General features: G+C 47.4%; 1 protein-coding gene across 1 annotated transcript in view; it reads left to right on the forward strand.

The window, feature by feature from the left end:
• Positions 1 to 15,840: 15,840 nt before the first annotated feature.
• SLC20A2 (solute carrier family 20 member 2) overlaps positions 15,841 to 27,241 on the forward strand; it is a 47,222-nt gene continuing 35,821 nt past the window's right edge. Inside the window, exons 1-4 of the mRNA XM_065900020.1 lie at positions 15,841 to 16,129; positions 20,947 to 21,087; positions 22,333 to 22,418; positions 25,362 to 25,458. Coding sequence (XP_065756092.1) covers positions 15,841 to 16,129; positions 20,947 to 21,087; positions 22,333 to 22,418; positions 25,362 to 25,458 — 613 coding nt within the window. The remainder of the gene's footprint in view (positions 16,130 to 20,946; positions 21,088 to 22,332; positions 22,419 to 25,361; positions 25,459 to 27,241) is intronic.

The raw sequence follows: 27,241 nt of genomic DNA on the forward strand, positions 1-27,241 counted from the left end.
GTAGGCAATAGTATAATAAGAAAGATTTTGTTTTCTGTCTCCCTATTAAATATTAAGTACTGAACTTTTAAGAACCCAAGTGATCACATTGGATTCAGCTGTGTAAGAGCAGTACAGGTGTCGAGGTATCTTTTCTTAAAAGGCAAATCCAGTCACTTAAAAATTTATATACAGTAAAGTTCACTTTTTCTGGTGTACAGTGGTATGCGGTTTTACACATGCTCAGGTTTTTATGGCCACCAGCACAGCCAGGATACATCATAATTCCAGCTCCTGTGTGGCATCTTTATATTCAGACCTTCCCACCGTCCCTTGCTCTCTGAACTGTGAAAGTAGTCTCTAAGCCCCAAACGTCATGGTAGAGGATGAAAATCTAACTAGCTAAGGGGACTTAAGCACAACCTTTGACCAGTAAGTGTCTTATGCTGTCCCATGGGTGATCCCTAGCAAGCCAGACTAAAGTATATAAAAGGGAGAAATATCTGAGCAGAGACATCAACAGCTGTACCCTGTAGGGAAAGTAGACTTACACAGAATTAGTCCAGCCAACTAAACAAACAAACAGATAACCTCTGGTGGGGAGGGAGTAACCAGTAACCAGAGTTGCTACAGAATATTACCTAAAATGTCCATTTTTCAACAGAAAATTATGGGACATGTTAGAGAAACTGGGCAGTAGAGACTGCTTTTGGAGGGGCCCAGTTACTGAACTTAGCAGACAAAGACTTCAAAGAAGCTATGATTTTATTTTCTTAGTTCAAAAACTAAAAGAAACCATTCTTAAAGAATTAAAGGAAGGTGTGGGAGCAGTGACTCATCGCATAGATAGAGACTATCCTTAAAGAGATAGAAATGATAAAAAAAAAAAAAAAAGAACCCAATGTAGATACTACACCAAAAGCAAAAGCAGCAAAAGTAAGGACAGATAAACTGGACGACCTCAAAATTAAAAGCTTCTGCACATCGAGAGACACGATCAGTAGATTGAAAAGCCAGCCAACAGAATGGGAGAAAGCATTTGTAAATCATGCATCTGATAAAGGGTTATTATCCAAAATACAAATGTGTAAAAAACTCGTACAACAACAGCAAAAAACAACCTGGTTCAAAAATGGGCAAAGGACTTAAATAGACATTTCTCCAAAGAAGATTTACAGATGGCCAGCAAGCACATGAAAAGATGCCCAACATCACTAATCATTAGGGAAATGAAAAGCAAAATCACAGTGAGACGTATCACCTCACACCCCTATTGAAAAACAAAATAAAATAGAAAATAATGTGTTGGTGAGCGTGTGGAGAAATTGGAACCTTTGTGCACTGCTGGGGGAATGTACAGTGGCGCAGCTGGGGTACAAAATAGTACGGCAGTTCCTCAAAAAATTAAAACCAGAATCGCCCTACGACCCAGCAATCCCACTTCTGGGTGTATACCCGAAAGGATTGAAAGCAGGGACCTGAAGAGGTATTTGTACACCCGTTTTAATAGCCTTATTCACAATAGCCAAGAGGTAGAAGCAACCTAGAGGTCTATCAGCAGATGAATGGATAAACAAAATGTACTCTATACATACAATGGACTATTACTCAGCCTAAAACATCGAAGGAAATTCTGACACATACTACAACATGGGTGCACTTTGAAGACACTACGCTAAGTGAAATGAAGACAGTCACAAAAAGACAGTACTGTATGATGTCACTCATATGATAGAGTAGTCAAGTTCATAAAGACAGAAGGTAAAATGGTGGTTGCCAGGGAGAATGGAAGATTATTGTTTAATGGGCATAGAGTTTCCGTTTGAGATTAAAAGTTCTGTAGATGGATGATTGGGATGTTTGCACAATAATGTGAATGTACTTAATGTCACTGAACTATACACTTAAAAATGGTTAAATGGTAAATTTTATGTTTATTTTAACCACAATTAAAACACTTTTTTAAAGTGGAAAAGTACAGTAACCAAAATGAAAAACTCATTGGGGGCTGCACCGTGGATCTGAGTTGTCAGAAGAAGGAATCAGCAAACTTGAAGATAGAATGACAGAGATTATCTGGTCTGAGGAACTGAAAGAGAGAAGAATGAAGAAAAATGAACAGAACCTCAGAAAAAGATAGCCCACTGTTAAGTGTCACAATGGGAATACCAGAAGTAGAAGAGAGAGAAAGGGGCAGAAAAAACACTCGAAGAAGTCATGGCTGACAACTTCCCCAAGCTGATGAAAAACACTAACCTACACACCCGAAACGCTTAACAAACGCCAACGAGGATAAACACAAAGAGATCCACACCCAGACATATTATAGTCAAAATTTTGAAAGTGAGAAAATCGGAAAGCAGCAAGGGAGAAGTGACTTGGGGAGTATGAGGGAAGCCCACCAAGACTACAGCTGACGTCTCATCAGGAACAGTGGAGGCCCGCAGGCAGTGAGAAGACGTGTGAAAGTGCCGAGAGAGTCCTGCATCCTGCAGAGCTGTCTTTCAAAATAAAAGCATTCCCAAGTAAATGAAAACTGAGAGAATCCCCTCCTAGCAGATCTGCCTTACAAGAAACGCTAAAAGAAGTTCATTAGGCTGAAAGGAAGTGACACAAGACAGCAATCTGAATCCACACACGAACTCCAGTAAAGGTAATTAAGTAGGTAATGATAAAAGACAGTATAATTACATATTTTTCTTCTCTTAACTGATTTAAAACATCACTAAAGAGTAGCTGATATCTGGTTGCTTTCTGGTTGTTTTAAGAAAGCTCTTTATGTTGATATCAAAGCATCCTCCCCAGCTCTAAGTTTTCTGAAGGAAAAATTGAGGCAAAGGGAGCTAGTGACTTGCCCAAGAAAGTTTATCTTAATCATGCATAAGGAATGAAGTGCCGGGAGCATTCTCAGAATTGGGAGATAATTTTCAAAGAAATCTTATAAACTGTCTTATCTCTCTTATATATTTTAACTTCTGTCTCCGTGGTTCTTTGAAGGTGATATCAAGTAAATGCTTAATGGTTTCTTAATTTAGTAACAAGACTTTAATTTCATAGCTTCAGAGATATGAAGAACTGCTAAATTTTCACCTGACTTACCAACCAGATGAACGATTTATGGACTTACTGCCTTGTTTAGGCCGCTTACACTGTATTTTGCGCTTCCTGGTGGAATTGATGCCTTCTGGTGAGGCACTTCAGAGCCTTGAACAGACTTTGCTACATCACAAAAAGTCCGACTAAATCATTTTAATAGTTATCTGTCCTCTCTTGCTTCTGCTGCCCAAGAACTATTGCTTAAGAACCTCTGGAATGAGAACAAGAAATGTGGGGCTATAAGTTGAGCATGGAGAATACTTAAGCTAATGATCTTCATCTATCAACTCTTCTATTTATACTAATGTTCCATTAATAGAAATAATACGTAGTGGTATCAGGAATCAATGTTTTTGTGTCATTCACATTTTTATTGAGCTTCCATTATACTTGGAACAATTAGCAAATAAATATGTAGGAACCAAGATATCTATTTATATACATAGTTCCATTTTAAACTGTGGCTGAAGGGAAAGTATTTCCCTAATATAGTTCCTGGAATTTAGCCAAGCAGCCTAACACTTCAGGGCACAGAACTGGAACAAGTGATCCTAGAAGGGATGCCAGTTGATAGAAGGGATGTTAAGTGATTTGCTCGTGAAAACGCATCTATTTTTGGTTATGAGTGAAGAAAATATTTACCTAGAATATTTGGAGGGAATCTGTCTATAGTGCCTAGAGAAAGGGAAAAACGTTCGGGAGCCACTTCTGTCTTGGAGTGGGGGAAAATGTGTAAAGCTCAGCTATTCTAGTCCCTGGCTTTCAAGCAGTATTGCACCTAAAACACTCTGCAAGATGGTAATAATCTATTTTTCAAATCTTCACTGCAAGTAATTCCACATTTCCAGTGGGAGCTTATTGCAGTGTGTGGCAACCCATTCAGTTGTAAAGTTTTTTCCTCCTGAGCGTAGTTTTTCTTACTACAATGAAAGACTTTTTTTTTTTAATTGGGGTATGATTGCTTTACAGTGTTGTGTTAGTTTCTGCTGTATAACAACGTGAATCAGCTCTATGTATACCTATATCCTCTCCTTCTTGGACCTCCCTCCCATCCCCTAGCCCCCATCCCACCACTCTCGGTCGTCACAGAGCACTGAGCTGAGCTCCCTGTGCTATACAGCAGATCCCCACTAGCTATCTATTTTACTTACACGTGGTAGTGTATTTATGTCAAACCTAATCTCCTAATTCGACTCACCCTCCCCTTCCCCCTCTGTGTTCACATGTCCATTCTCTGCGTCTACGTCTCTATTCCTGCCCTGCAAATGGGTTCGTCTGTACCATTTTTCTAGGTTCCACGCATATGCATTAATATACGATACTTGCTTTTCTCTTTCTGGTTTACTTCACTCTGCATGACAGACTCTAGGTCCATCCACGTGTCTACAAATGACCCAATTTCGTTCCTTTTTATGACTGAGTAATATTCCATTGTATGTATGTGCCACATCTTGTTTATCTATTCGCCTGTCGTTGGAAAGAGTGTTTGCTGTATCTCCAACTGGGTAAAGAGTGGCTGATAATGTATTTCCTTTTGGTAACCTTTTCATGGAATCACTGAATTATCCGTTTAAAATGGAAATAATAGGTAGGGGCTCTGTTGCTCTAACCCCCCACTCAGTCATTCGGATCCCATTTGAACACCTCCAGGAAACTAACACTTACGCCTCCTGAGGCCGTCTTTCCGTTTCTAAGAAATATTTTTCATGTAAGTCATGTAGGACCTCCTAAATCTTCCCTTCTTCTGGCCAAATCATCCTAACTCCTTTAACTTTTAATTCATTTGAATTAATTTTGCTTTTATTTCTTCATCCTTTAAAAACTATTTTTACTGACTAGGTTTAGACAGTGCCTTCCCAGGGAGCAAAAGGCTGTGTGGAAAACATCTGAATAACACACACGCTTTATGAGCCAACAAGAAATTTAAATGTCAGAATGACAAAAATGCAGGAGGGAGAGTGAATATATCCGGAATGGGGCCTGGTACAGAAGAGCTGAGCCCACAGGCTCTGCAGTGGAAACTGTAGCTAGAGGACCAAAATAAGTTTGTTCATGTTCCATAAATTCATGAAGGCCGTTGACTGCACTGCTCAGGAGAGGGTCAGAAATTTCCACTCCCTCTCCCCACAGGGCAATCCTGTGGTTCATAGTTCCAGGCTAAACTGCCTCTTCCCGGCCCTGTGGTCTCTGGACGATGTAAAATAATGGAGCTGGACAGCACTTGAGACATCAGCTGACCCTGAAAACGTTCCAGGGTGCAGGCTCTGCAGCCTTCTTGGTAGCCCGCTCTTTATCACCCTCTGCTCTTTCCCCATGGTCTCTGCCTCCCACCCCCGGCTGAGGCCAGGACCTCAAGGTATCCCACCCCCCGAGGTCAGGAGTAGTGTCATTGAGAAAGCCCGATGCATGTCAGCCAGGGGCATCACTTCTGCTGCCTTCACACAGGTTTCGTTTGAGCGCCGCCTACACAGTAAGTGGGTAATCACAACCTGTACTCTCAGGACAGTCACATCTTCAGAAGGACCAAAATTGGAACAGATAACTTCTAAAAGTCCCTTCAGTTCGAATGTTTTATGCTTCTCTAATTCTGTGAACCAAGATAGGCTAAAAGAGTTAATCATAGGTTGTTTCTTGTAAACATTAACCTCAACTACTGTGAAGTACTTGGACCATCAGGAAATTGTTGTATTCTTTGGGTTAAGTTCAGTCCTGATGGCCTCCTCCTCCAGAGGAGCATGGGAAGGATGAAGACAGAATCCAGAGAAAGAGCAAGTGTGACCGAGGAGGAACCTTTAGACTCCTGCACACCGAGGCCCCAGACCATGCAGAGACCTGTTCACCGAGGGCTCAGACACCAGAACGAAGGGACCGCCCTGAAAGTGAAAAACAAAGATAAGATAAATGAAGAGAACAGAAGACGTATTCTGCATCTTAAGTTGTGGGTCGTAAGGAAGAAAGAATTGTCTGAGAGGCCTAGGCTGAAAAGAGACAGATTCATATGAAATTCATTTTCTTTACTAGGAAAAACTAAGCATATTTAGGTTGTACATGCCTAACTTTAAAAAAAAAGTACTTTGTAGTGTTTGAAGGTTTTTTTTTTAATTGATGAAAGTAGTAATTGCTCATTGTAAACAGTTTTCATAATATCAAAAAATGTAAAGAACACCTAGAGAGAGTCGCTCTTATTGGGCCTGTTTCTTTAGTCCCTTAGGCCCCGGTGCATTCTTTTTTTTTTTTTTTTTTGCGGTACGCGGGGCTCTCACTGTTGTGGCCTCTCCCGTTGCGGAGCACAGGCTCCGGACGCGCAGGCTCAGCGGCCATGGCTCACGGGCGCAGCCGCTCCGCGGCATGTGGGATCCTCCTGGACCGGGGCACGAACCCGTGTCCCCTGCATCGGCAGGCAGACTCTCAACCACTGCGCCACCAGGGAAGTCCCCAGTGCATTCTTAAACATGGTTGAAATATGGCCCAGGCCATTTTGTTTACGGATTTTTCACTTAGGATTATTACTATGTTCCGATGTCATGTAAAACTCTCAAGTTACACCATTTTAGTGACTACATAATATTTCATCTTTAGAAGTCACCCGTGTTTCTGCAGCCATTCTCCTGTCCGGGGACAGTTAGGTGGTTTCCTCTTTTTCATGATCATTATAAATGACCCTGTTAATAAACATCTTTGTACATGAGTATTTATTCACATTTTAAATTATTTACTTGTTTTCTTGAACTTTTGAGACTGATGTCATAAAGAACACCCCTTCCCTACCTGAGTCCTCCTCCTTCAAGGTAGAGGACCGGGATGGCCCTGCCTCTGGCCCAGCCTGGCAAGCATACAAGCACCATTCCTCATATGAAAATAAACACCGTTGCTCGGAACTGTGTAAATCATTTCTGACTGTACTTTTGGGAGATGACATTACTGGACTGATTTTCGAGTTTGGTATTGGAGTTGCAAACAAGGTGACACTTTTATTATCTCATGCTCTCATCTACTGTAACTGACCTCCTGGAAGCTTTGGTACACGAGATGTCCACAAGTTCAGATTTAAAGTACCTGCAGTCTGTGGCCCTCCACAGAAGTGATTTTCAGCTGAAATGCTTATATTTGCCCTAACCTTGAATGCTCTCGAAGGGTACCTCTTTTTGGGTCCTACGGAACTGATGGAGACTTACCTCCACGGGAAGGCTGGCTGTTCTCTTCTCTGTGGAAGCACTAAGTGCCCATCTTGAAGGGCGGTCAGTAGGCTCTCCCAACAGCAGGCCTTCCTCTCTCTTCTCTGGCCTCGGAAAAGCTGTGTGTGAGTCCCTTTCTGTGGGCCTTTCCCTGTTCAGTGCAGCGTCCTCCTCTGATCTGGTGTGCTCTTTGCTTCTCGACACCATTGTTCGGAGCAAGGGTGACAGCCTGCCCCTGACCCCTGGCTCCATTGGTTGCACTGGCTGGTTTTACTGTGTCTGAGTGGAATGTTCCTTCTTTCCTCAGGTAAGGGAGTGGTTCTTTCTTTCTGTTTTTAACTATTTAATAACTTTTATACCTTATCCTAGGGGACTTGGGGGTTGGGGGGACAGTGTGGCAGTACAGTAAGGGAAAATATCAAAGATGACCCTGTCGTTTTCCTTCTTTTTTTCCTCAGCTCTGTTGAGATATAGTTGACAAATAAAATGGTAAGATACTACCATTTAAATGTTACAATTTAAAGTGTCGGGCTTCCCTGGTGGCGCAGTGGTTGAGAGTCCGCCTGCCGATGCAGGGGACACGGGTTCGTGCCCCGGTCCGGGAGGATCCCACATGCCGCGGAGCGGCTGGGCCTGTGAGCCGTGGCCGCTGAGCCTGCGCGTCCGGAGCCTGTGCTCCGCAACGGGAGAGGCCGCAACAGTGAGAGGCCCGCGTACCGCAAAAATAATAATAATAATAAAAAAATAAAGTGTACGCTGTGATGATTTGATATGTATTTGTACATCTGCATTGCAAAAGGATTCTTGTCATCTCGTCAATTAGTGCATCCATCACCTCACCTATTTATATATTCCAGTGTTATTTTCTAAGCAGCTTGATTGAGGCATAATTTACATACAGTCAAGCCCACCCGTTGTAAGTGTACAGTTCCATGAGTTTTGACACACATGCATAGTAGTATAACCACCACCATACTCGAGAGAGAACAGAAAGTTTCCTGTGTAGACGTGTGTTTCCATTTCTCTTGGGTAAATACACCTCAGAATGGGACTGCTGGCTTGTATGCTGTATTGTATAAGAAACCACCAAATTGTTTTCCAAAGTGGCTTTACCATTTTGTGTGGATTTTTTCTCTTAGTACCTTTTAGGGTTCTTTTTTCTCTACCTCTTCGCCTCCCTCCACCCCTCAAAGAAGTTCTTGCACCTTACAGTGTATGTCAGTCTTCAAGCAAAGACAAGGCCAGAGTCGGTACATCGAGGAAGAAGAGCCGCACTGGAGGGAGACGGGGGCATACGAGTGAGAAAGATCCTTCTAGAAGGATTTGGGAACCTCACTCTGTTACAATTCCTGTGACTACAGTGATACCATAACTTCAAGTTGCTTGAGGCTGCCCGCAACTTACAAAACACTTTGCATGCATTAGATTTGCTATTCCTGTCCCCCTTTGCAGATGGTGAGACAGGACTTACCCATGGTCACGTTGCTAGTTAGTAGCAGTGCCAGGCTTGGGCTTCAGGTTTCCTGACCATTGCCCAGGGCTTTATCTGCCAGTAACAGCAGGTCGCCACGTGTGGATCCCTGGTGCTGAGCTGGGGGCCTTCACCCACCACCATGCTGTGTGCCGTTCTTCCCACTTTTCAGATGAGGCGTTGATATGACTTGCCCAGGGCTGTGGAGCCAGGAGGAGGCTGGAGTGGCATGGACCCGGGGCCCAGACTGGTCCTGTGCTCTTTCCCCTTCTCCGGGCAGGAGAAACAAATGCTCTTTTCTAACAGCAGAGAGAAAACGAGGAGGCGAAGGACACACAGGGCTGGGCAGGGGCCGCATCTGTTGGCCGACGTCCAGGCCACTTCTGTTCCAGCTTGCATTGTTCCCTTTTTTTTTTTTTTTAAATTTATTTGGTTGCACTGGGTCTTAGCTGCAGCAGGCGGGCTCCTTAGTTGCGGCATGCCTGCAGGATCCAGTTCCCCGACCAGGGATGGAACCCGGGCCCCCTGCATTAGGAGCGCGGAGGCTTGGCCACTGCGCCACCGGGGAAGTCCCGCGTCGTTCACTTTGCACGTCGTACGTCATTGTTTCCAGGCTCTGTGTCCGTGCTCAGTCCCCAGCGAGGACACCTGCTTCTCCTGCCTCTGTTATCTGCATCCTCTGCCTCCAAACCCCTGTTCCAGGTGGTGCCTGACCTCTGGCTGCGTTGTCACCTTGCCTTCTGATGTCATTTTCTCCCTCTTCTCCCCGCCTCGTCCCCTCTGCCCGTCCCCCTGCCTCTGCCGTCATCAGAATAGCATCCACCTGCCTTTCTCCAGGCACCTCTGCTCCCAGGGCCGCTCCGCTTATCTGTGAATATGTTGTTTAAAGGGGGCAGAGGCCAGTTTCAGACCCATTCTAGTAATGTCTCCATTTTTTATCATTGGTGTGAAAATATGAAACTCAGTGTTTTCTACCCTAAATATACTATTACTTTTTAAACTGTCTTTAACATTTAAGCATTTGCAGTCGATGTTTCCGTGAGCTATTCAAGAATGATGTAGGCAGAAGCTAACACACCATTGTGGAGCAGCTGTACCCCAATGAAGATGTTAAAAAAAAAATGATGTTGTTAGTAGAAACTCCTCATGACAAGATCTGCATCCTGAATGGTGAAAGAAAAACGTTTCTGCTGTACTGTTCTCCACAAGTCACAAGATTCCAAAAGTGAATCTTCCGTTTCATTTAAATATTACCAGGAAAAGCTAGTAGTTTCTTTGTCTTACTAGTCAGGCTCACCCACATGTAGCAGAGGGTTACTGGATTTTACATCGTGCCCCTGAAGAGATATTTCGACTTAAGTGTCAGAATTCAAGATCCAGCCCCGGTTTCCAGGACAGCAGGTGGTACATTTTCAGAGGGTGTGTGTGAAGCACTTGGGCCTCAGGGGAGGTGTTGGAAAATAACTTCAGAGCCCCAGGTTCTCTGCATGGGGGACCTGGCTCCTTCCCGTCATCTGTCAAAGGGAGGGCCCGGCCTGGGTGTGGCCCACGAGTGTCAGGGAAAAGAGCCGCGCGGCCCAGAAGCAGCACAGTGGATGCTCTCCTCATATCTGCTTTAGAGTGTATCAAGCTGGAGGATGTAAGCAGCTATTAATTATGACTCAGCTCATGTCAGTAAATGAGATTAAGCCTCATCAAGTAGGACCTTGCCCTACTTACACTGTTTCCTAGCAGACCCAGGAAATAAGACATTTTATAGATGTATTGAATTCCTTCTGCATCATAGGGACAGGAGAAGGACTGCGAAGTTATTGGGTGAAATGTAAGGGCAGCTCGGTAAGCATCCTTCAGGATGAGAGGTGTTCTTTAAAAAGCTGAGTTTGAAATTGGCACATGAATTGATGAAAATAGGTGTGTGCTTGGGGAAGAAGCCAGAAGTCATCTTTGGGATTCTTTTCTGCATGGGTCTGAGCTCCTGAACAGGCCACAGTCTGCCACCGACCTGGTTGTCTGGGGCTGGTAGCCGGACTGGGGAGATGGTTAGACCCCAGGCTGGGGGGAGGGGTGTGCAGGGTGGAGGGGGGCTGGAGCAGCACCTTTGCTGGAAGGGTCAGGGGTCTCCTTGGGTGTCGCCTTTGGCAGCGTTTCAGAGCGGGACCCTCCCACCCAAGCTCCTCTGTGCACAAATGTCTATTAAGTGCTACAACTCGGCAACATTGCTGTTTTTAAACAGCGTACAAACGTGACTAGAAATATCCTGAGAACGTTTGTTTTCACCCTTCCTTTAACATTCCTGTTTCTAGGGTGGAGAAGAGGGTGTTAGGGAGAGTTGAGACGGATGCTCGTGGAAGAAGAGAATCTATAAGCCTCAGCTCAGGAGCCCTGAGGAGGGCTCATTCAGAGCTGAAGGCCTAGACACGAGGGCAGGAGAGCCGAGCCGAGCAGCTTGTTGAGAAGCCTCTGAGGAAAGACAGGATCTTGTGAGCAGGACGCGTTTCGGACACGGCTTATGAGACCCCAGTACCTCCTGCGACAAGTCAAAGAGCTGAAGGGCTCTGTTCTTCCAGTGCAGGAGGTTGATGGCATCTGAAAATTGACGGCTATCTCGTAACGTTCAGTCCTGTGAATCCCGACCATGTAGGGGCTTTCACACTCGGGGAAGGAGAGGGAAAGAGGAAGCTTGTTCCAACCTCCCCCCACCTCGTCCTGACCTTTTTCAGAAAAGCCCTCCTAGGAGAGTTAGAAGGAACAAGGCGTTTGCTGGAGGTTCCAAACAGCACTGCCCCTTGTTGAGAACCATTGCTGAGGACGAGAAGAGGCATTTCCAGGTGATGCTTCCACACCTCAGACTCCTCCGTCTCCAGCTGCAGGATTCCCGTGAACTCACATGTGTTGATTCTTTCCATCTTTAACTTGGTGGGAGGTAGGGATCTCACTTTTTTCTTCCTTCCAGATAGTCAGCAGCTAGCACGTTGTCCCAGCATCATTTATTGAATAAGTCAGATTTCCCCACTGATGTGATCACCTCCCTTCAAAATCCTACTTTCAGACCCCAGCACTCCCCGACGGCCTCCTGGTCGGGCCTCAGCCGCTCTGAATTTGGGCCGTGTTCTTGGCAAACTTCCGCTGTGGCCTCCTGCACAGTGGTCCTCTGGCCCACCGAGGGCTCGTTTTCAGCGGCGTTGCTATCTTTTTCCATAGAGCAGATTGTGTGGTTATTTAAGCTCTGTATTTTGCTCACATTTGATAAAAATCAATGGAGAAAGTCAGGGTGTTGGTACTTGCAATAAGAAACTGGCCGGGTAAATATCATGCAAGATAGCAATCATCTGGGCTCAGAAAAGGGGCAAAACCATTTCTCCTCAACCAGCTGCTTTTGCACTTGAGCTGGTTGGCTGAGGGTTTGAGTGTGAAGGAGAAAACATAGACACAGTTGTGGAGATAAGTTATCTAAGGTCACCTAAGTAGGAGAGGGAATCCCTGCTCTGAAATGGTGCCAGGGGGACCATACAGACAATGAGAAGCCTCACTCCAAGCAAAGCTGGGCTGAGGGCGTCGCTGCTGAGCTGCCTTCACCCCTGTGTGTGCCGTGTCCAGCCACGAGCTGTGCTCAGACACCATCCTGCCGCTGACAAAACCAAGTACAGTGCAGAAGGGAAAACACACCCTGCTCAGTGACTTCTCAGCCCAGCTCCACAGGTAGGCGCCAGCTCTCCTCTCTCCACCGCTGTTGACAAGCCAACGCCATGGTTGGCTCCTTTGCATCACTTCTCTTCCCCTGTCACCGCCCCTGCCCTGGGCCCAGGACACCCCATCTGCGCCAAGCAGGGGCCTCGTAGGCAGTCTCCCCACATCCACCCCGGCCTCCATCCTGTTCTCTCTTCCCACTGTGGCCAGGGGGCCTCCCAGAAGGAGGGTCTGAGCATGACAGCACCCTTTCAGCGCCCCCTGTTGTTAGTCGGTGACCACGGTCTTTAATATGGTCCAGCTCAGCTTCCACCGTGGGCCCCTCCCCTCGTCCCGCTCCTTCCCAGCTGGGAACCGCCTGGAACGCCTCCCCCAGTCGCAGGTTGACCCGCCGTCCTTAGACGGCAGGGGACCCTCTCCTGCCCGCGCAGACCAGGCCTCGCCCCCATCGTGCACTCGTGATGCTGCACGGCAGCGAGAGCCTCCTGCTTCCGTGGCATCGGCTGCAGCTGACGGTCTGACGTGTGTTTGTCGATGAGCATCTGTTTCCCTCCCTGGACGGGAGCTCCGCACGTGCAGGACCCCGTCCATCATCACTCAGCATCTTCCTCGTGACGGGCAGGCGGGGGCCTGCAGTAAATATCTGTTGGGCATTGTCCTTGTTGGCCCTCTGGGCCACCTAACCTGACAGATGAACTTTCATCTAGAATTCTCTTATATTTTAAGATAGATGATATTGGTCCAGAATGGTTTAATTTTGTATTTTCATTTATAGAACGTTGTCTCTTGCCTTTAGAGTGGTCTTTTCCCGTGTCTCCGTCGGGCCCAGAATCTCCAGAATTGCGTGGACCACGAAGCTTAGAAAATGAGAAGGTGGTCAGGGCACATTTTTTATTTCATCGTGTGCCTTGTAGCATTGCCTACACTGCCCTCCCAGCACGTGTACTCACCACATTTTAGTGAATTATATTTTTTAAAAAGATGGTTCTCAATATACATTTATTGATTTGTTTTTTATGTATTATTTTAATTTGAAAAGCACATCACCATGGTATACAGTTTTTGGAGGAAAGGAAAAAATGATGTCTGACACTGCTTCTTAAACTCAACCACTGTTACAATTTTAGTGATTACCTTTTGGTCTTCTATATGCCTTTTAACGTTGCCACAATCACAGGTACATAAATTTTATGTCCTGCTTTTTTCCCTCTAAATAACCTTAATGCTGATTGATCATTATGTTGTGTATGACTTGGTGTATGAGGTGTTTCGTTCAGTTCAGTTAGCATTTATGGGCACCATTCCCGATGCCTAGAACCGCTCAAAGGAACTACACAGATGTGGTACTTTGACTATATAATAATAGAACACCACCGTTCTGAGGCTTTTAGTGACCTTTTTACTTCACATATGTATTAATTCTGTGATGTCACATCATCCCAGGAGGAAGCCTATGCAAGAGTTATTTCATTTGTTTAATAGCTTCTTTCTTCACTTATTCAACAACTTGATTAGGGCTTACCCCGTGCGAGGCGCTAGTCTGTGTGCTGGAGACACAGCAAAGTCCTTGCGTCCCGTGAGGGGCCGGACAGGAGTGAGTGAGTGAATGAGTGAATGAATGAATGAGGTGGTCAGTAGAAAAGACAAAAGGTCAGGTGAGAGGGAGGGATAATGGCATGGGGGGTGCTCTTCGACAGGGTCAGGGAGGGCTGCTCTGGTGACATCTGGGCAGAGAAGGACTTGGAGCAGGTGATGAGCTGTGCAGCCATCAGACAGGCTGTTTCTGGCAGAGGGACCAGAAGGTACAAAGGGCCTGAGGTGAGCGAGCCAGTGAGGGGAGGGAGTGGGCAGGGGCTGAGGTCAGTGAGCCCGGGCGGGGTTGGGGGGGCGGCCCGAGGAGGTCAGGCGGGGAGCCCGAGGAGATCTGGTGGGGGAGCCCGAGGAGATCTGGTGGGGAGGCCTGAGGAGATCTTGGGGGAGCCCCGAGAAGACCTGGTGGCGAGCCCCGAGATCTGGTGGGGGAGGAGCCCGAGGAGATCTGGTGGAGGAGCCCGAGGAGATCTGGGGGGAGCCCGAGGAGATCTGGTGGGGGAGCCCGAGGAGATCTGGTTGGGGGGGCCCGAGGAGATCTGGTTGGGGAGCCCTGAGATCTGGGGGAGCCCCGAGGAGATCTGGTGGGGGAGCCCGAGGAGATCTGGTTGGGGAGCCCTGAGATCTGGGGGAGCCCCGAGGAGATCTGGTGGGGGAGCCCGAGGAGATCTGGTGGGGGAGCCCCGAGGAGATCTGGTGGGGGACCCCCGAGGAGATCTGGTGGAGGAACCCGAGGAGATCTGGTGGGGGGCCCGAGGAGATCTGATGGGGAGCCCCAAGATCTGGGGGGAGCCCGAGGAGATCTGGTGGGGGACCCCCGAGGAGATCTGGTGGGGGGCCCCGAGGAGATCTGGGGGGGAGCCCTGAGATCTGGGGGGGAGCCCCAAGGACATCTGCTGGGGGAGCCCCACGGAGATCTGGGAGGGCCTCCCAGGCCATGGTCAGGCCTCTGACTCTTCCCCGAGCGAGGTGGGAAACAGGGCGTAGTGACCTGATCTGCTTCTTGCTCTGACAGGGTCGCTTCGCTCCAGCTTCCCTGTCCCCCGGGAGCCCCTTCAGTTCCCACCCTGTCACCTTTTGAAGGAGTCACTTTGTGTCTGACCCGGGCCTGCCGAGCTCAGGGTGTGCAAATGGTCAGGTAGACAGTTGCCACACCCCACGGTGTCACCGCCACATCGCGTCATCCTGCTCCAAGAAATTAGGTGCGGTCCACGTATTTGAAAAACTCGGTAACTCTGAATTTCTCGTTTCCTTATCTTTTGCTCATCCAAGGCAATTTTTTCTTTCTAAAATAAAGACCACATATATTTTTCAAATTGCATAAAAATGTATCCCATTAAGACTTCCTATCTGTGATCATAAAGCAGCTTCACCCTGTGACGTTCTAGAATCAGCTTTTCTGGGGGTGGGCTGGGCAGTTAGCCTGATTATAATCTTCGTTGCGTTGCTTTATGGTCAGATCTGCCACATGCCAGCGTGAGATCCTATCAGCAGTTTCCAAACATTTCTTTCTGAAAGAACAAACTGTTGTCACCGGTTCCTCAGGGTAATTGATCTCTTTTGTCTTCTTCCTGTTACAGGGGGAGATCTCACAGCTTCCCCAGACTGGGAAGGAAAATATGGAATGTGTTTTACCGCTGACTGAACACAACCCAATGAACTGTCCTGACAGTAGTTTGAAAACCAGCAGCTAGCAGTTTGTGCAGCTCCAGCATCATCCGGCACTTTCCAGAGCAGACTCATTGTTTACGAGAACTCTCGGCCTGACGACGTTTGAACCTCAAGCTCGGCAGCTTTCAAATACTTCTGCAAAAGAAAAGTACCCGGAACCCCCTTTCCAAAATGGCCGCAGATGAGTATCTGTGGATGGTCATCTTGGGTTTTTTCATAGCTTTTATTTTGGCGTTTTCCGTGGGTGCCAATGATGTTGCCAATTCGTTTGGTACCGCCGTGGGCTCGGGCGTGGTGACCCTGAGGCAGGCCTGCATCCTGGCTTCAATCTTTGAAACCACCGGTTCGGTGTTACTGGGGGCCAAAGTCGGAGAGACCATCCGGAAAGGCATCATTGACGTGAACCTGTACAACCACACTGCGGAGACGCTCATGGCCGGGGAGGTCAGTGCCATGGTCGGTAAGTAGCCTCGTCTTTCCACCTGTGGGAATGTGTCCACTGACCCATTTCTCATTTGTCATATCCATAAATGAGATTTTTGTTTTAACTTTTCAAAAACTGGTTTGATGGTTCTTTTTTTTTTTATTGAAGTCCAGTTGATTTACGATGTTGTGTTAGTTTCAGGTGTACAGCAAAGTGATTCAGCCATACATATACGTATGTATACTTTTTCAGATTTCTCATTTACTATACCTTATTTGTGCTCTCTGTGTTTTAATTCAGTTATGATTTTGGTTAGTGTTCAAATATCAAGCAACCATTTCCTTCCTTGAATGTATGGCAGACTTGCTTGTCCAAATAGATTTTGGTTAAGTCAGTGCTTTTCATAAAGTCCAGAAAAAGATATTTGTAGCATAGCTCTTTGTCATTTTAAAGCTGTTTGAAAGTTATTAAAGAAAGAACACGTCTAAGTGAATGTGTTTGAGAGGTTTACTTAGGTTTATTTATAAACCTTGAAGATTCATTTCTATTTTTTCATAGATTTTCCATCAGTTAGGAAGTAATGTTTTGAAAACGTGGTTGCCCCAAAACAGTATTTATTCGCTTAACTTCTGTATTCTCCGTTGAAGTTTTAAAGCAGTTACCAATTGACTCTTAAGTGACTGTGTTTTCAAGAAACTCTGGTCTTCTCTGTCATTTGTCTTCCTTTTGTTAGTGTTTGTTTGGACTTTCTGATTCCACCCCTGGGAGCTCCATCTAGTATGCTTGTTTTTTTTGTTTGTTTTTTGTTTGTTTGTTTGTTTTTGTGGTACGCGGGCCTCTCACTGTTGCGGAGCACAGGCTCCGGACGCGCATGTTCAGCGGCCACGGCTCACCGGCCCAGCCGCTCCGCGACATGTGGGATCTTCCCAGACCGGGGCACGAACCCGCGTCCCCTGCATCGGCAGGCGGGCTCTCAACCACTGCACCACCAGGGAAGCCCCCACTGTGCCACCAGGGAAGCCCTAGTACGATTGTTTTGTTTTCCACTTGAAGATCACTTGTATGTCACCTGTTTGCAGTCGGACCTTTTATTGGTGGTGTCGGGCGTGTGGTTCCTCCCCTGCCCGAGGCGAGTCCACACTGGCAGCACCGTGGGCGCTGCCCTCGCTGAGCTGGAAGGTTCGGGCAGCAGGGCCTTAGATGCAGCCGACAAGCTCCTCCTCCGCTTGCCTCTAGGTCGAGGTGATGCACAGCAGATGGCGTGTCTCCACAGGTAGTGGGGGAGGGGGGGAGAGGGGAGTCCTGCCACCTTCTGCTTTCAACAGGGCACATGCTTTTGTGGGGAGAGCCCTGCACCGGGAGGCCGGATGCTGGTGGACCAAGAACACGGCTACATCCCACGGATCCCCAGGGGTTTACCACCGCCAGCACTTCTTAAGCCCCCAGAATGTGCAGGTCGTTTGCCAGGTTTAAGGTGGCCCATCATCTTTTCTTTACAGCGGGTTAGTTTGAGAAGTAGAGTAGTTGAGGCCTTTGGTTGGAAGATGGATGTCCTCAGTAAGGAATTAAACACTACTAAAGCACAGGAAGCCGGTCATACGTGCTGAGGAGTTCCTCTTCATCAGCTGCACGTGTTGTGTGAAGGATGTAAGGCTGATGATGACTTTAACTCAGCATTATTTTTAAGAATTAAAAATCCTTTACTACCACAGCTACTGTAATGATTGAATTTTCACCTTCACTGAACATGTGCTTCTCATCACAGTCCGGTATAATTGACGTTTCCCTGACAGTTTGACAGTTGTTTGTCAAATTCACCCTCAGTAGTCATGGTCAATATCTAAGACATAATCCTATCAGGAGGAAATTAAGATTTTGCCAGTCGGTATGATGCGGACAAGATATATTGAAAGTCGAGGAGAAATAAAGAAAAACACTGATGAAGTTCAATCTTTTTTTTTTAATTTTATAATTGGAGTGTAGTTGATTTACAGCGTCGTGTTAGCTTCAGGTGCACAGTGAGTCAGTTATACATATATCGGCTCCTTTTATAGATTCTTTTCCCATACAGGTCATTACAGAGGATTGAGTAGAGTTCCCTGTGCTATACAGTGATGAAGTTCAGTCTTAACAGAGGTTCCTCCTTGAGTTGGATGAGCCCTCTGGGGAGTGGTGGTGCCTACCGAGGAGGTTTGTTTGTGAGGCTGCCCCAGGGCCCTGGGTGGACGGAAGGCCTGCGGGCTGAGCTCCACGTCACCACTAACTTGCCGTGTAGACAGCCATAAGTTGTCCAGTTTTTGGGTTTTCCCACCCCTGGCCTTGGTCTCTACACTCAAAGAATGAAGGATACTTACCTCCACTAGAATTTAGGTCAACCAAAGGATTTGGGGATTTTTGCTTGAATAACTTGATTTGGTTTGCTTTGGTGTCTTTTATTTTTTTTGGTGTGTGGTTAGAAGAATCTCAAAGCCTATTTTGTTGGGAATTGGTGAGAGTTACCTAGACTTTTAAAATTGGGTTCCTTGTACATGGGAACTGGGGAAGTTTAGGATGGTGGTATGATCACGATTGGCCCAAACCGAGATGATTCTGTTCAGATGCCTGAGTTCTCCCAATCTTCCTCTTTTAAAGTCAACATCCCTTTCTTTGTCCCTTTTCTCCTCATCTCTTTATTTTTTTTCTCTTTTTTCTTTATAATCTTCACCCCAAGCCCATGGGTCTCTGTGCTTGCTGGTAAAGTTGCGGTACTGTTAAGTTGATTGGGTAGAAGAAATTGTTCATGCCAGCCACACTTCCTGAACAAGGCACCTCCGGGGACTTTAGCTCAGCCCTAAAGCAACAGTCGATCCACTTAGTATGAAACCGCCAGTGGTTCCCAAAATCCACTGAGAATTCAGAACGCGCCATCTTTTCGTGGAAATACCCACGACAGCACGACCGAGCCATCTCCTGGAACCAGCCTAGGAAGTGCTGAGTCTTCTTTGCCTCCGCGTAACCTGTACCTTCTTTGCCGTTCTTTCATCCTCCAGGAGCCTGCGGCCTCAGACACCCATCTTAACCTCCACTTTCCCCAGGTTTTGTCTGGCAGCCTCATCCGGTGCTTAATCCCCTCCTTCATTGCAGGACATCATTATCTTAGGTTAAACTCTCTCTTTTTCCCACTGTTTTCCTTCACGCTAATGTAATCCCATTCACCTCCAGGAATTCCCAAGGTCAAGGAGGGCCTCTGGCCCACTCTCGCCTTGCAAGGCCCCGTCTTCCCCTCTGTCCCCTGCTCCCCAGTGCCCACCCCCCATTCCTCCCTCTCTCAGGCAGCCCCGTCCCCCTACCTTTCCTTACAAAACCCTCCTGTTATAAAGTCAGCCAGAGAGAGGAGAGTGGCTTTCAGGATTGAAAACCTCATGGTCTGAATTCACGTGGGTGAGTTTATCCCATTCTCTTAACATCACTAGGGTATTTTACTTTTTGTAAGAATATTTGCTTTTTAAGTTCTGGTTCTGTGGTGTGAAACACGCTCCAAAGTCTGGCTTTATTTTTAAAACAACTAGTCCCTGAGGAGCCCAGGGCTTAGATGTCCGGGCTTGCAGGACTGCCCGCGGGGGAGCCTGGTTGCTGCCATCAAGCCTGTCACCGGTTTGGCAGCCCAAGGCTGGCCCTCCTCCTCCCAGCACACGTTTCGGGGGGTAGGTTCGGGGTCACGGCCCGCTGCGGCGCAAAGGTCAGCCTGCCTGGCGCTCCCAGAGCAGCTGTCAGCCTTGCTCCGCAAATGGGGACCTGCACGACCTCTCACGAGCCTCTGTGACGCAGATGTTTTTGGAGAAAATGCCAGGGGTCTGTTTAAAAGTGCTGCTACCAAGCAGCCAGATTTCCAGAGTTAACACTTGGGATTAAGGCCGTGCCCTGCTTATCAGCCAGGCCCTTCGTCCCCTGCAGCCCTTTGTGAGCTTTTCAACAGCTGTTTCCGAAAGTGACCTCTCCCCAGCCAATGCTTTTAATACTCCCTGCAAAACTTGATCTGCTTATGAAAATATCTGAAGTGAACTGTAGCCTGGAAGAACACGAAGCCTAGAAAAGGGTGGCGAAATTGAGGTAAAAGGACACAAAGCCCAAACCCAGGGATCCTCTTAATTCCTGAGAATTAGAAGGCCTGGAGGGAGCAGGCCAAAAGAGGCCCAGCCGCCTGGGCAGGGGCTGAGGGTAGATGCCCAGCGTGGGGTTAAATATCATAGTTACTTCTCACAGGAGAGGCAAAACGGCGAAAAGTAATGCGGGATTACACACACTCTCTCTTTGTTTTTACTGAGGTATATTCGACGTGACATTATATTGGCTTCAGGTATACAGCATTGTGATTTGATGTTTGTATTTTATACTCTCTCTTGTACCGACTAATATACGTAGGCGGTATCTAGCCTCCTCATGTTGTGACTGAACGGCGTAACTACAGCAGAATCTTTTCCAATACGCAGCCTTTCCTGTTTCTCCATGTTCATTCTCCTGCTTGGTCCTGGCCACACTTCACATCAGAACTCACCTCATCACCAGCACCCTTGCTTAACCATGACAAAGGCAACTAGGAACTGACATCAAGGGGCTTTTCTTTAAATACTTTCAAGTACTTTCCTTTGAATAAGTCAGCATTATCCCTTCAGTGTTGAAGACTGTTCCTTTGGCTAAAGTTATTTGAGTGGTTTCTCTCAGGGCTTTGTAAAGAAACAATCCAGAGACAATTAACCCCAGGGAGGCATTGGAAAGGAGAACGTAATTTGGCTTTCTTCCATCTATGGCTGTTTGAGACATCCCGCTGGATATCTGACTTTTTTCTGTCTTTGTTTTTTATCTTCAACCCGCAGGCTCTGCCGTCTGGCAGCTCATTGCATCCTTCCTGAGGCTCCCGATCTCGGGGACTCACTGCATTGTTGGGGCCACCATTGGATTCTCCCTCGTCGCAATTGGTACAAAAGGTGTGCAGTGGATGGAGCTGGTCAAGATTGGTAATTGCCATTTTCTTTCACTTATAAGCAGGAAAGTTTACATTTTCTAGAGTAAGTGTTATTGAAAGTCACCGTTATACTTTTTTCTTTAAGTGTTAACGTTTAGAAGACCTATATGGATAGGTCTATGAACGTTTTCCCTTAAAATTTCTGTTAGCAGAGATTGTGGACTGTTATGCAGTTTTTAACTCCAGATGCTCTTTTCAAATGCTACCTTGTCATCCAGCTTTGAAAATCAGTATCTGTCGTTCACAGGGCGTTTAGAAATTTATCTGGTTGAAATCAGTGTGTAGGCAGAGAAAAACTGGGCCCTGGTCCAGGAGTCAGAGTTCCTGGTGATGCGGAAGCGTGGAAGTGAGCCGAGTGCTACTTGCCCCACTGCATCCAGGAGACCCCCAGTCTGCCTGGTGCTGCTTCTGGGTTGTGGGCTGCCCAGTGGGGACTGTTAAGAGGGGTTTGACAACCTGCTTCCTGGGTCTGACTTTTTCAGTAAGGGGGAAGTCCTTTCAGCCCCCTAAGTACCAACACGCCCATTGTGAAAAACACTCTCTCTCGCCCATCTCCATCCTTTTACGAATCATAGTGGCCTTAGGAGCCCCTAGGATAAGCGGATCCCTGAACTGCAAGCGGGACACAGATTGCCAGGGAACTCTGCTGACCCCAGGAAACTCACCTGACATCCCAGGAAACTCACCCGAGGTCCCAGGCTTCTAGAACAGTGGTGCTTGATTCTGGCTGCACTTTCGAATTACCTGGGAGAGCAATTTAAAGATATCAGTGCCCAGACCCCATTCCAGACCTTTTAAATGAGAATTCTGTGGGTGGACCCAGAACGTAACTAGTTTTTGAAAACTCTGCAGATGTTTCCAGTGTGCAGCCAGAGGCTACGGGGTGACAGTACCAGGCTGGCCTTGGAAATTGAAAGGGAAGGTGGTCCAGGGGTGGGGCTGCACGAAGGGCAGGCAGAAGGGGCTCAGTGGGAATCAAAGGAACCGTCGTCGTCGGAGGCCGGAGCTGGGAGGTGGTGCGTGTGCCGTGGCCTGAGGTCTGTTTGTGAGGACGGTGACCCCTGTGTGGAGGTCAGTCTGCCAAGGCAGTGGGTTTGCTGGGTTCTGAGTCAAGGTGAACAATTCCAGGAATGTTTGCTAATGTATGTGCTATATGTTGGTTATCACTGTATTATGTAAATAGGACCTGAATTACGTAGAATTTTAACATTCACTAGATTTTCTTTTGATTATTCAGTTGCTTCTTGGTTTATATCTCCGCTGTTGTCTGGTTTCATGTCTGGCGTGCTGTTTGTACTGATCAGAAAGTTCATCTTAAAAAAGGTAAGTGAGGCTATTATTTTTTTAATTAAGTTTTAGACCTAATTTTGGTTCTACTCAATAGAAATTAATAGTGAGAGGGGTCAGAGGAATAATTGTTAAGGCACAGCCCCCTGAAGTTGGAATTAGACGTTATTCAAAAGTAGGCAGGAAGAGGTGGGTAGAGTACCCAGGGGCTCCCCCAGAACCAGCACTGGACATGAGGTGTCTTGCCATATGACTTAGTTCATTGGTCAGCATTCTTGGGCACTGTGCTCACCCTCAAAAAAGGAAAGATAATTATTTTGTGAACAGTAAACAGAATAGAGGAAGATAGTGTCACGATTTTGAAATTAACTAGCACTAAAAACAGCTGGAGAATTTCTTTACGCAAATGTAAGGTGTTTTCTGTTTTTTAATGGAGAAAGGAAGCTTCAGACACTGGTTTTCTTCATATCCTTGAGGATAGGATAAAAAGAAGGAAATAACACCTATGGGGGCGGGGGGTGTGTGGGTACATTTTTATCAAAAATGAAATGAGATGAAAATGGAAGCTTACTGAGATCAGTATTCTCGGCAAGAAACAAAAAAAACCTTGGTTACGTTTCGATTTGCCCGTCAAGGGGCTGTTGCGTTTCATAAGCCCTGCTGCTTGCCTTTGGCTGCTCCGCACACGCGAGCACATCGGGACACGCCTGCCTTCAGCCGTCTCCTTGCTTGAAGACACAGCTCTTCTTCTAGGCGGGCTCACTCTTTTGGATGGTCACAAACTCACCAGCCCTTCTCCGGGGTCAGGCTGTCCTAGGACCCAGTAACATCTTGGAAGGTGCCATCCACTCTTGCCCCCCCTGCACCCCCATCATCTGCCCCCCGCCAGGAGTCACTTCCCAGGTTCTCCTGCCCCAGCCTCCACTTGGGTACGTCCCTCTGTGTCCCCACACACTCACTGCCTTCTTATCATTGCACTCGGCGTCGTTGTGCAGCGATTTATCTCCTGCTTGGCCCCCTGTTCGCTATTTGACCGTAAGATCTGTGAGAGTAGAAACCGTGACTGTCTCTTCGCATGCGTAGATGGCGCCCAGCACTGCTTAGCCCTTCAGAGACGCCGGTTGAACATCTATCTGTTAAGAGAGAGGGATGGCTGCTTGGATGGGGGGCAGGTGATGGGTGCAGGGAAGGAAGGAAAGGAAGGAGGGAGGGAGGGAGGGATCGAGACAGGAGGAGGAACAGAGACGGGTCCCAATGAGACAGCTGCCATTTGCGTTTTAAGAATAGGTTATTTGGGGCTTCCCTGGTGGCGCAGTGGTTGAGAGTCCGCCTGCCGATGCAGGGGACGCGGGTTCGTGCCCCGGTCCGGGAAGATCCCACATGCCGTGGAGCGGCTGAGCCCGTGAGCCATGGCCGCTGAGCCTGCGCATCCGGAGCCTGTGCTCCGCAACGGGAGAGGCCACAACAGTGAGAGGCCCGCGTACTGCAAAAAAAAAAAAAAAAAAAAAAAAAAGAATAGGTTATTTGAGAAAACATAAGGTGATTCAGTTACAACACGCAAACTGAAGACTTTACGCCTTCAGGAGTTACCGGTTGGGAGTCTTTCCGTAGCAGCCGTCGTCCCCCAGAAAACAGCATTTTGGAAGCGGAGGCAGTAGGCATGTGAGCATCGCAGCGCTTCGTTTTCGGTTCAGCCTGGGTTCCTGTCCCAGGTCCACGGCAGATCGGGGGGTGATGTGCCTCGTCCCAGGCTCCTGCCCATCCCTTTGTACCTGTTCCTCACCTGCCCTCCTGTGACTGGGGCTGGGGCTCCCATGCGGCTGAATCACCTTCCACCCCAGCTCTCCCTTTCCTGACATCTCACTTCCATTCACCTCAGGCCTCCCAACAAGTGCTGGTGGCCGCTTGAGACATCGCAGGCGGGTTCTTGATGAGTTCACAGTCCTGCAAACCTACTTGATTTGCACACGTTTGCATTTGACAGTAGGAGCTGTCAACTAGGAACTGTGAGATAGTCTGTACTTACCCTGACTTCTGTAGCTCGCATCAAGACTTAGACCTAATTTTCCTTTTATCATGGGTGGGTCATAGGCTCATACCAATGTACAAGAGTGTCTTACATGGTTGTCAGAAATTAGCCCGTGTTTGAATTATTTAAGCCACACCTACATGCCAGTTCTGCGTCGAGGAGTTCCCGGTTCATACTTTTGCTTCAAAATCCTCTGTAGATCTAAACCCTCAAACTCTATATTTTTCCTCTGTAAACTCTAAATTTCGAATATTCTCCCAGGTGTGACTTTGCCTAAAACACGTGCAGTACTGTTCTCGCTGAAATATTAGGTTTCGGAGGTGTTGTACCAGAAGCCTAAGGTTGTAAAAAAATGTTTTCTTAGACAAAGAACCCACAGTTCTTTTCGCTTTTTAATAGTTGAAGGGGGATTGCTCCACCTTGTGAAAGGATTCTGAAAGTCATAGCACGTGGTCCTGTATTTCCTTGCTTTATATATTTCAACACAGCAAACCCGGATCGTGTCACGGAGTACCATAAAATCTAGTAGTAATGCCGTGGTGTTGAAGTCATTTGACTTTCTCAGAGCATCCTCAGAGGGTCAAGCCTCAAAATATTTGCTGAAAGTGGATTTTTGGGCCAATGTGAATGTAGCTAGAATAGTGAGTGCTCCGGGTCAGGGCTTTAGTCCCAGAAGCTGGCCTCACCAACAGCCCTTCTCTGTCCCCACATCTGTCACCACCTCATGTGATCCCAGCGCATTAATGCGTCTGCTGGTCACCATCATGGGCCCTTTGCCACAGCACTCGTGTAGGAGGAGGGTCAGCCCAGGCCAGCCCCGGGTCTGGAGGTGCACACAGCCCGCGGCAGGGACAGGGCTTTCCCGGAACAATGACTTGTGTCATTTTGCCTGTGCTGCCTGCGGATGCCCCTGGAGTCCTGACCTGCCCCCTTATCTCCTTACCCCACAGGAGGACCCTGTTCCCAACGGCCTCCGGGCGCTTCCCGTGTTCTATGCCGCTACCATCGCGATCAATGTGTTTTCCATCATGTACACAGGAGCCCCAGGTAAGAGCCCTCGGAAGGTCACGGCCAGCAGGTGGTGTCAGAGTCCAGCGGCGGTGGTGGATTTGTTGGCCAACAGTCAGAAGCACTACTCACAATCATTACTCATTACGGAGCAGTGAAAAGAGTAGGAGATGCCTTTACTTGTTTTAAGTACGCAAGAGAGATGTGAAGTACACAGGCAACAGACTTCAGGTTAAAAAAAGAAAATTGAAATCCCCCTTGTGCCTCAGATTCCTGGTGCTGAGTCGCAGAACATGATCGGACAGCCTGAGCCTCCCTGAGCTGGGGGGGCCACTGGAGGCAGGGGGGAGCTCGCTTAAGCAGTAGGTCACCACCTTGGGACAGTCCGGGGCGGGACTGTCACGTGGTCCACAGCACAAACATCTAACCCCCCCGGAACTCGTCAGACCTGTGAGTCCAGGGACTAGAGCCCTGCCGTTCTGGTTCTGCGTTCCAGATACTGGAACCAGTGATGACTTTCTTTTCAGAATTGCTCCTTTTCTTCCCACTCCGATGTCGTTTGTTCTTTCTTTTCAAGGATTTGGGGTGGAGCAGGGCTAAAAGTTCCTTTCTTTTACGTTTTCAGTGGGTAAAGAAGAACTTACGTACAGTACTGTCATTTGCATAACATTCCCGTGTGGAGGAGGTGGTTAACTGTTTCTCACTCACCATTTCCATGCGTATCTTGGTAGAGAGGGTCCCCCACTCCCCTCTGTGAGATGTGCCTCTTACAGCTAGATCCTGAACACGTCCATTGCTGTGGGATGGCCAGAGTGAGCAGAGACGTTTGTGTGTGTCGTTTTCCTCCTTGTTAATGTCCTTTAAGGATTAAGATTCAGTTACGGGCCATATCTGATTAAAGCCTCCCTCTCTCTGTTCAAAAGATAAAGTTTCTGCTAAATGGTGTGTCATATTACAGTTGAAAGCGCCCTCTTCCCAAACGGGGGAAATCCTCATTAATTTCTCCAGCCGGGTTTTCTCAAGGCAGTTTTTCTCGGATTGTATAGCCATACCTAATTCTATGTTTGTGTGCTGGGCTTTCAGACTTTGGGTGAAGGGAGAGGGCGTGAAGCACCACAGCGGCTCTAAGTAATCTGAAAAGCACGAGGCTGAACGTCATGGTGAGCTGGAGGGAGATGAAACCCTAGCCTCAGATGACAGTGGCCTGACGGCCCTTTGGGCTTGATCATTCACGGAATATGAAGTCTGTTTGTCACAGACTGTTTTCATGATCCATAACAAAAAAACAGAGGCAGAGTAAAAGCAGTTGCATACCATGAAGTTGAAGTTCACCCCACCCCAAGTCTGTGAATCTCACGAAGCTTCCATGTGGTGCTGGGCGGGTCCCGGAGGGCCAGGTGGGAAGTCAGCCGTAGCAGAGAGATGTCTTGTCCACCTGAGCCCTTGTTCTTAGTTCTGTGCAGGCTCTCAGAGCCCAGGGTAACGGAACAAAGAGCCTACCAGCCGTCAATAGCCAGACACCTCCCGGGCTAGTGATTTAAGAGATTAAACAAATGAAGGCCGGGGTGCGAGTCCTGGAAGTGGGAATTGGTGTAAATGACAACCATTTAGTTCTGTTTCTGCATTTTTTTTTTCCTAGCCTCTATTCTTCTTGCTCCCTGGTTCTCGGTCTGAATGTCAGAAGACCACAACTGTATGATTTTTATTAAAATTTGACTTTTCCCATACTTACCTATTTTTTCCATCACTTCTTTTTCTCATCTTTTGCTGCAGTTTTATTGCAAATTTGCTAGAAGAATCAGATTACTAAGGGACTAAATTC

The sequence above is a fragment of the Phocoena phocoena genome, chromosome 21 (assembly GCF_963924675.1).
Source record: "Phocoena phocoena chromosome 21, mPhoPho1.1, whole genome shotgun sequence".
NCBI lineage: Eukaryota > Metazoa > Chordata > Mammalia > Artiodactyla > Phocoenidae > Phocoena > Phocoena phocoena.